This window comes from Copadichromis virginalis, linkage group LG5, assembly GCF_057382275.1.
Source record: "Copadichromis virginalis isolate Kocher_CV1m ecotype Utaka linkage group LG5, C_Virginalis_male_GT1.1, whole genome shotgun sequence".
Lineage (NCBI taxonomy): Eukaryota > Metazoa > Chordata > Actinopteri > Cichliformes > Cichlidae > Copadichromis > Copadichromis virginalis.
The window spans coordinates 35424037-35433035 of NC_140622.1; the positions used below are offsets into that span (position 1 = coordinate 35424037).

Consider the following 8999-nt stretch of genomic DNA (forward strand, 5'->3'; position numbering starts at 1 on the left):
TACATTTCCTGCAATAACAACTCCAATTCAGCGCTCCTGTTAATTGGACTGTATAAACTACCCCGTATAATTAGTACAATAAACGGTCCAAAAAAGCACTTTAAATGCCCACTTACCCCCACCACCCCTTTACCTCTCCACAAAGAACACACACTCCAAAACACCAACAAAGCAAACACACAAGCTGCAATCGGTCAAATATTTGCCCGGTGCAGAAGTGTGGCAGTAGTATTTGCCAGAGTTTCGGTTCTTCCAATCACGGGTCACTGTGAAACAGGTTCAAGCGAACCGCGTCACCTCCGCAGTGGCCTGTGTGTTTATTTATAAAGCGGGGGGGGGGGGGGGGGGGGGTCAGGGCACTTCCTCGGTCTATCTGGGGTCATACGATCCTCTCAACTTGGATCCATAAATGAATGGCGGGCTCGACGGCCACACCATGCAGGACCGGCCCCTGATTGGTTCCGTGCACGGCAGGAATAAACACTCTCAGAGTATATATAATGCGGTATGGAGTAACACTTTTCCAAGAAACTAGAACAACCTCTAGGTAATGAAAAGGGAGCTGCTGTTAAACATCTGAGTACTAACTGAGTAAAAAATAGATAAATACAAAGTTGAGGATGAGGGCGCAAATCCAAAAAGTTCCTCAGATAGTTGAGCTGCTGAAGAAGAAGTCTGTCGGGCTGCAGCACTTCAAGCCAACATCCTCAGTGTGCGTGCTGGAGGAGAAGGATGCTGCGGAGGCTGCACCGTGTCCTCATGCGGCATTCAGAGCGCACAGCTTGGACGAGATCCCGGGACCCACCAACTGGCCCCTGGTCGGCAGTCTGTTTGAACTCCTAAGAAAAGGCGGTTTGACGAGGCAACATGAGGCATTGGTACAGTATTATCATATGTCATCATATAACCATAAACATTCCAAGTGTTTTTTAATCTATTAAAATGTGACCAAAACAGATGTAATCACTTTTTATTTTCCATGACATTTTATAACTACTTGAATCTTTTTTTTTTTTCAGGTTGATTATCATAAGAAGTTCGGAAAGATATTCCGGATGAAGCTGGGGTCTTTCGAGTCTGTGCACATTGGCGCACCTTGCTTGTTGGAGGCGCTTTATAGGAAGGAGGCAAATTACCCTCAGAGGCTGGAAATCAAACCCTGGAAAGCATACAGAGACCTGAGAGACGAGGCGTACGGACTCCTAATTCTGTAAGTGGTCTTTCGATTTCTCCTTTATTGGTGCCTAAAATGGCAATAACCCACCAGGAGGCAGACTGAGACGTAAGTAGAAGCACAAATGTTTTAAATTAAAACGCACTTACTTTTGTTTTGCAGGGAAGGAAAGGACTGGCAGAGAGTGAGGAGCGCATTTCAGCAGAAACTCATGAAACCGACAGAAGTGGTGAAGCTCGATGGCAAAATAAACGAGGTAAGACTCCGTTACATAAAGAATATATGCTTTTACTTCTTAGAGTTATCGATGACTGACACCTTCTGCTTGTAAAAACAGGTGTTGGTGGACTTCGTTGGCAGAATTGGAAACATCAGCAACAACGGGAAGATTGAAGACTTGTACTTCGAATTGAATAAATGGTCGTTTGAGAGTAAGTTCACTATTTTTGATTCGATTCCTCGTTAAATCTACAACTGGGATTTTTATTACAGCATAGATTGAGCTGCCGATCATTTTCTCGATTAACCGTCTAATACAGAAAATGTGGAAATTGAAACTCTGAAAGAATCAGGTGTTACCTTTAAACGGTTTTAAAACCAGATAATTTACAGATAATACATTCAAGGTCGGTTAAGGCAAATAAAAAGCGCGAAAACTCTGATAAATGAAGTGAATGTGGGCTTCAAAATGAATCATTATAAAACCGAAAAAAAACCCCTAATTATATCTTTGGCTTTCAACCATGTTATTTATAGAAGCAATATTCTGCTATGATGTTTTCTGTCACCTGTAATGTTAAAAAGATAATCATAAACTAAAAGGATTTTGAGACATTGCAGACCTGTACAAAGTAAAAATCTGGCATTCTGAATCTCACTTTTTGCTCTTTTTCACCTCACAGCCATTTGTCTCATCCTTTATGGGAAGAGATTTGGTCTTCTGCAAGAGACGGTCAACGAGGAAGCCATGAACTTCATCACAGCTGTGAAAACAGTGAGTATAGGAGCACTGTGACTTGTAAGAGGGGACAGTTGTAGGACTGAAGCTGGCTCTCTCTGTGAGCCTGTGGAAACTTCGCAGTTCATCAGGTTCACCAAGTGATGCAGCAGTTCAGTGACTAACACTCTCACTGGGATTTTCTGGGGCAAACCAATACCGTTAACAGATAATAAAAATATGCTTACAAAGGTCTCAGGGTAATGGGGGCAACAGTATAGAAAAAGCTTTGAAAACAATTGAATCAGAGACTTTCAGCACGAGTGACAATGGATTACATCAGACTCCCAATCCTTTTCTCTCTGACTCTGTCTTCTCTTGTCGCTCTGTTTCTCTGTAGATGATGAGCACCTTTGGCATGATGATGGTTACACCAGTAGAGCTCCACAAGAGCCTCAACACCAAAACATGGCAGGACCACACCGCAGCATGGGACCGCATTTTCAGCACAGGTGCGAGTTTATGCCTGGCCACAAAATTAGAAAATTAAGATTCCCCCGCCTGCAGTAATTACTGTCGTAGGGTACTGTTTGTCTCCACTCATCTGTAATGTTTGCACTTGTCTGAGCTCAGTTCCAGTAAGAACATCAATAGGAAAGTACAGACGAGGGTGGGTGGGTGGCAGAGAGATCTGAACTGTGTGCCAGTGTTTTGTGTACTTGGCGCTCTGGTACTCAGTGTTGTAGTAAACTGCATGACCCATGAGGGAGAAATATGCCAAATATTTGTTGTAGCAGAAGGTAGTGGCATACAGTGATAAAGAAGATTATGCTGCTTCAACCTCTTACAAATATTCACACATAACCACTTATTGTACCAACAATTGATGTTTTTATGTGTTTTCAGTACAGCACCAAAATATCTTGTCTTTAATATATGTCTTTCAGTCAGACAAGTTAGATTATGGATAGCATTTTATGAAAGGATAAAAAAACAACTGACACACTTTCAGAAAACAGTAACGAAAATTAGCCCGAAAACAGAAACAAAAAAAGTTATTCTTTGTTTTATGTATAAATAACTTTGTATGTACTTCACATGTATTCCTTACATCTAGAGTTACAATTAAAGAGGCCTGACAGTTAGCCTTTAATATGTGAGATTTCAAACCAGCACAAAAGCCAACAGAGCTCCAAGAGCAAACAATCTTTTTTTTTTACTATTTTGCCTGAAAGCAGCTGAGAACATGACAGAAAAAATAAAGTAACAACCAAAAGCCAACTTTTCAAGTGCAAACAAAACACATGAGATTTGACTTTAAAATGAGCATGCTTACATCGTGACTGTTTTTGTTCCCTCAGCCAAAGTCTACATTGACAAGAAGCTGAAGAGGAACGCAACCAGAGCTCCTGATGATTTGATCGGTGACATCTTACACCAGAGCAGCCTTTCAAAAAAGGAGCTGTACGCGGCCATCACCGAGCTGCAGATTGGAGGAGTTGAGACAGTGAGTAACATTTTACACCACAAACATATACATTTAATTCTCATTGAGATAGTTAAAATCACGGACATCGCTCTCCTATTTGTCTGGTCATTACAGCTACTTAGCTTAGTATGAAAACCAATGCTAACATTCTGTCCAACAAACATAAATACATACCGACATCTCTAAAACTCAATAATTAACACATTATTTCTTATAAATTTGATTGAAAAAGAACACAGCTAACAGTTAACTAGAAATTCTGACTTCTGAAAGTGTTTCTGACGGCTGACATTAGCCAGTAGAATCTACCTTTCAAGCAACTAAGAACTGGTAGCATAACTGTAGTTTTATAACTGGCCACACAGTGGCGCTACTTAATGTCCGACAGGTTTAGTCCTGGTATTCTTTTTAACAATCGGGCCCCCTGGTGGTGTCACCCAGACACAACAATTTTATTTGTGACAATCCTTTTTTATTATGTAAATTGATGTAGTCTTCTATCAACCTCTTCAGTGAATCTGTAGTCGCCAGAATTTTTCTTTTACATCACACTTTTATATTCAGCTCAGCTTAGTTCTCACCACATGGTGGCAAACGTGCTGCTGAAGTCCTTTGACTGGCTTTAACAGTCACACAGATTAGTAATTTGTTGATCGAGCAGGCCACTTCTACCCATTTTTAATGGCTGCTAGATGCAGAAGGCAAAGAAACATAATGCTGCGAAGCTTTAAAGCCATTTCTGTCTATTACAGCTTTTTGTTTAGTCACACTTTACTGAACAAAAAACTGCAAGCTGCACTTTAACAGAACAAGCATGAGTTTGCTTTTTTAATTTCAACCTTTCACCTACTTTCCTTCAAGTGGTTAAAGAAAAAAAAAACCTTGTAAACTCTAAAACAAAAAGGTGCTGCAGTTTCAGTCCTTCAAAAGCGGAAAATTAATGTAGTAGATGTAACTGAGGAGCCTTTGAGGAACCCAAAACATTCCATAGCTCCTTTCAGGACCCCACTGATGAATGCACTTAGCGTAGCTGCCTCATTTAGAGACATCTCCTCACTACCTCCTTATTTCAATCTCTGTCTCTGTCTCTCTCTCCTCCCTCTCTGTCTTGCTGTTACGTTTCTCAGACCGCCAATAGCATGTTGTGGTTTATTTTCAACCTGTCACGAAACCCCAGCGCCCAGAAGAAGCTGTTGCAGGAGATCAGAGAGATCGTGCCTCCTGACCAGGATCCAAGTGGAGAGCACATCAAGAATATGCCCTACCTCAAGGCCTGCCTCAAAGAGTCTATGAGGTACATTAACACTGATGCTTATATTATGAGCAGCGGTGTAGTATCTAATCTTCCTCTCTGAAAAGTGCCAAACATACTCTGTTAATACAATTAAATACATTTAGAAATCCAAACGATACACCAGTTTAACTATAGACTAGTTAAATTTAAATATAGTTATAGAAAATCTTTTTCTTTAATAGGAGTTTGGTGCAAGAGTCACACAAGCAAAACAAATACGACAAATACAAATAATCTCCATTTCCTATTAAATGAATGAATTAGACACCAGTTAAACAATCAGTTTTGTTTAGTTTTTCCCAAGCAGTAAATCAGACTTAAATCATAATTTTGGCTCGTACTACAGAGAGATTAAGAATGAAAACTCACACGCATGACTGCCTCAAAAACAAGCTCCGTGAGATGTGGTGGCATGACCAGCAACAACAAGCTTAAAGTCTACCATGTGGTCACATTTAAATTGTTTCCTAGCCCTTGTAGGTTCTCCTTCGGTCTCCTTTTGAAGTCACAAGTTGTCTAACATTTCATTTAAGTCCACCAACATAACCACATCACCCATGGAATGTACTGTTCAAGCCCCCCAACTGGAGATTATATCTCACCTTATTTTACCCTGTGAACAATGCCGGAATATGTTTATCTCCTGTTAAGCAGCTTATACATACTGTAGTATGAGTATGGTCACTGTGTCATAATCTCACATGTATTTTTTGTCTAATTCCTACAGGTTATCACCATCAGTTCCATTCACAAGCCGAACCCTGGACAAGGACACTGTGTTGGGGTATTATGCTATTCCCAAAGGAGTAAGTGGCTTAGACAGTAGTCGTCATACACCTGACATAAGCAGATTCCATTCTTGTGAAAATTTACATTTGACTGATGTCTAAATGAGTTTTTTTTAGAAAGAAAATCTGTTCATGTTCTCAGGCTTTAGTCTCATTATCTACTATACTGCGTCGTTCATCTGTAAAATAGGGACAAAACCAAAAACTTATACTTTTTCCTCCATTCACAGACAGTGTTGATGATTAACAGCCATGCACTGGGCTCCAACGAAGAGTACTTTGATGATGGCAAGCAGTTCAAACCTGAGCGCTGGCTGCGCGAGAACAACACCATCAACCCCTTTGCCCACGTTCCTTTCGGTATTGGAAAGAGGATGTGCATCGGCAGACGACTGGCAGAGCTTCAGCTGCAACTGGCCATGTGCTGGGTACGATCAGTGACTAAAACCTAAGTGGTTAGCTCAAGATGGTCCTCAACAAATGCCATTATTTGAACAGTTGTTGATTTTTGCTTGTCTTTCTTACAGCTGGTCAGAGACTATGAGATTGTGGCAACAGATAATGAGCCGCTTGACGTCATCCATTCAGGGCTTTTGGTTCCCAATAGAGAATTGCCTGTCGCCTTCATCAGGAGATGAAGTAAGAACAGTTTTAAATGTCTAGACTACTTAGGAATTAGTCAAGATGGAAGTGGCACAAAGATTCCCTAAATCACTCTGGCTGGCTACTGTTTGTAGCTTTATTTTAACAGTCTTATGCAGAGCCTGTTTGGACACAGCGTAATCTATGTTATTCTGGGAAGCTACAATTTCCAGATGTTCCCTAAATGCCTCACTTGCAGGCAGTGAGTTGCAGCCAGAACAAACAGAAACACACATGTTGAGATTCAGAGATGTAGACATGATATCATACTTTACATCTAAGTTAGACAACTGTAACTATGAATCTGCCAAATTATATTTTTATTTCCATTTCCATCAAGTTCAGAAGAGCCCTAATTGATCTTTTCTTCCCTTCCAGGCTCTAAATTCAGCTCTTCCGGACTGAGCGACAGAAAGGTGATAACTTTGTTGCTTGTCCCAGTGGTCCAGTGACTCCCTGCATTGCTGCTCTGTAAATAAAATACAAAACAACAATTATTATAACTCTAATCTTACCACAAATACCTCAGACATATTTAAAACTATGACTGTTAATGACTGACCAAAGTACCAGTTGTTATGTACAAAGTGAATATTGTACCAAGGCAGCTGTCCTCAAATCTTTGATCTTAGACATGTAGAATGTAGTCCAAGTATTTTGTTATGCTTTTTATTGTGTATGTGTATATATATATATATATATATCAATATATATATATATATATTGATATATGGGTTATGTTTTATTGTATATATAAGCACAATTATAATATTGCAAGATTGTACATCGTTTTTTGAAGAGACATATTTTATTCATGAAAACAAATGTATCAAATAAATATATCTTTAAACACACCTTTCCGTGTGGAGTTTACATGTTTTTTGTTTCTCCCACCTTGCAAAGATTTGCTTTTTAGGCAAAGCAGTAATTCACAGCTGTGAACATGAAAATGAAATAACTTTCAGCTGGTTAAAAATTTAGTGAGTTATGGTGAATTTTATAACTCCATAAACATGCATTAAGAGACAATAATATAGCATCTACACTGAAGCACAAGATTTAACATCAAGGTCAAAAAGCTAATAAAAAAGTGTGTTCGTGACAGTAAATGTCACGGTCCGGGGCAGCGGCCGTGTGGAGAGTGGAAGGAGGACTCAAAGCGCAGCACTTATTCAGGTGTGAGTAGTGATGGGACGTTCTGTATCGAGGCTTCGGAGCGTGTGTCGAGTAATGGAGGGGGCGTTTCCGCGAAGCGCGTATCGAGGCTTGCTTCATTTATGGGAGGAGCTGAAAATGATGACGTCCGAAGCCTCGCTGCCCGGCTGTACCACGTGACTGGTTCATGAAGTGGTTCGAACTTTGCCGCGAGATATGACAGCGATATAAACCCCTCAGACTTCATTCAAAAATGTGGGTGTTTGATGGAGAGTTGCGGTTAGTGAGAGTTTGGAGACCGTATGGAGGTTTATGAGAGTGAGGAAAGTCAGGAGAGAATGGAGCCAGCTAAGAAGAGGAGGATGTCCTCCCCTGTGTGGGAACATTTTGATCTTATTCCTCCCAACAAGGTATTTCTGCAGAAGATGTATTTTCATGATACTGATGGTGCAATACAATTTATGTTGAGCTGTCTTGACTTTTGTACAAGGTGAAGTGTTTGCTATGTGCCAGGGAGCTGGGATATAACAGCAACACCTCATCCATGCTTAGGCACTACAGAGCTTTGCATGAGAATAAGGGGGACACCGATCGTGGAGCAAGACCAGGTGAGCCATCAAATGCAATGATAATATAGGATGCAGTAATGTTACTAAATGATATAACAATATTATACAACTGTTATAAGTTACGTGTGTGATATTTATATTTGTGCTTTATCTTTATTGTCTTTCCTCAGGAGAACAATCTCAAATAGATGAAGACCTGGTCAGCATGGTGATTGAGGACTCCCAGCCATTTAGCATTGTGGAGGACAAAGGATTCAAAAGATTTGTTAAATCATTAAATCCTAGCTATGTTCTCCCCACTAAAATGTCATAAAAGCAGTGAAAATTTAGTTTTTACAGAATAAAATGTGAACAGGCAGGACTGAGGCTCAAAGCCTCAGTGTGTAGCTGTCCATACCTCAACGTTACAAAAGCACAACCACTGTCCACACCCCAACCACACCTCACCTCACAGTAAATGATCATTTCCATTTCAAGCATTTCCAAATAATCATTTCCCATACTGCCACTATAAATATACACAGTATACTGCCATCACTACAATATACATGTTTTACACACTCCTTTTGTTGTTGACATTTACAGGCTGTGTGCAAAATGCCACACTCTTCAAATTCATGCCAGCTATTATTTTTACGTCCAGTAGGTGTCCTGCTAGAGCAAATGAAGCTTCATGAAGCTTCGCGTTGGGGTGAACCAATTGGATGAAAAGCTTCAGTGCTTCATGGGGCTTCATCTGCCCATCACTAGGTGTGAGGGTGATTTATTGATAATAACAAACATAAAGAGGAGATGGCAAACAGAACTAAGGACGAAACTAAACTGGGTGAAACTACACAAAGGAGTGGCAAACCTGAACACGAAGGGAGAACAGCAGGGAGAGCACGCAGAGGATTTCACAGGGTAGATGCAGAGTACGCAGGGTAACACAGAGGATGAACACAGACGACG

The 8999-nt window shown here is 40.4% G+C and overlaps 2 protein-coding genes across 2 annotated transcripts; both read left to right on the plus strand.

Annotated features, from left to right (window-relative positions):
* Positions 1–430: 430 nt before the first annotated feature.
* On the plus strand, positions 431–7178 carry cyp24a1 (cytochrome P450, family 24, subfamily A, polypeptide 1). Its single transcript, XM_085457549.1, has 12 exons — positions 431–878; positions 1020–1210; positions 1337–1430; positions 1512–1605; positions 2077–2168; positions 2512–2623; positions 3473–3618; positions 4728–4894; positions 5622–5700; positions 5913–6110; positions 6210–6321; positions 6703–7178. The coding sequence occupies exons 1-11, from the start codon at positions 621–623 to the stop codon at positions 6318–6320; spliced, it is 1542 nt and encodes a 513-aa protein (XP_085313675.1). The 5' UTR covers positions 431–620; the 3' UTR covers position 6321; positions 6703–7178.
* A 364-nt stretch (positions 7179–7542) lies between these two features.
* LOC146710212 (uncharacterized) lies at positions 7543–8733 on the plus strand. The gene is made up of 3 exons (XM_085457569.1): positions 7543–7889; positions 7970–8087; positions 8219–8733. The coding sequence occupies exons 1-3, from the start codon at positions 7782–7784 to the stop codon at positions 8359–8361; spliced, it is 369 nt and encodes a 122-aa protein (XP_085313695.1). The 5' UTR covers positions 7543–7781; the 3' UTR covers positions 8362–8733.
* Positions 8734–8999: the final 266 nt, after the last annotated feature.

Bases quoted from the DNA above. Each gene is read 5' to 3' on its own strand.
- cyp24a1 (XM_085457549.1), top strand. From the start codon at position 621: ATGAGGGCGCAAATCCAAAAAGTTCCTCAGATAGTTGAGCTGCTGAAG. The intron at 4,895-5,621 runs GTACATTAACAC...TAATTCCTACAG, and splicing joins TGCCTCAAAGAGTCTATGAG to GTTATCACCATCAGTTCCAT. The intron at 6,111-6,209 runs GTACGATCAGTG...TCTTTCTTACAG, and splicing joins TGCAACTGGCCATGTGCTGG to CTGGTCAGAGACTATGAGAT.
- LOC146710212 (XM_085457569.1), top strand. From the start codon at position 7,782: ATGGAGGTTTATGAGAGTGAGGAAAGTCAGGAGAGAATGGAGCCAGCT. The intron at 7,890-7,969 runs GTATTTCTGCAG...CTTTTGTACAAG, and splicing joins ATCTTATTCCTCCCAACAAG to GTGAAGTGTTTGCTATGTGC. The intron at 8,088-8,218 runs GTGAGCCATCAA...GTCTTTCCTCAG, and splicing joins CGATCGTGGAGCAAGACCAG to GAGAACAATCTCAAATAGAT.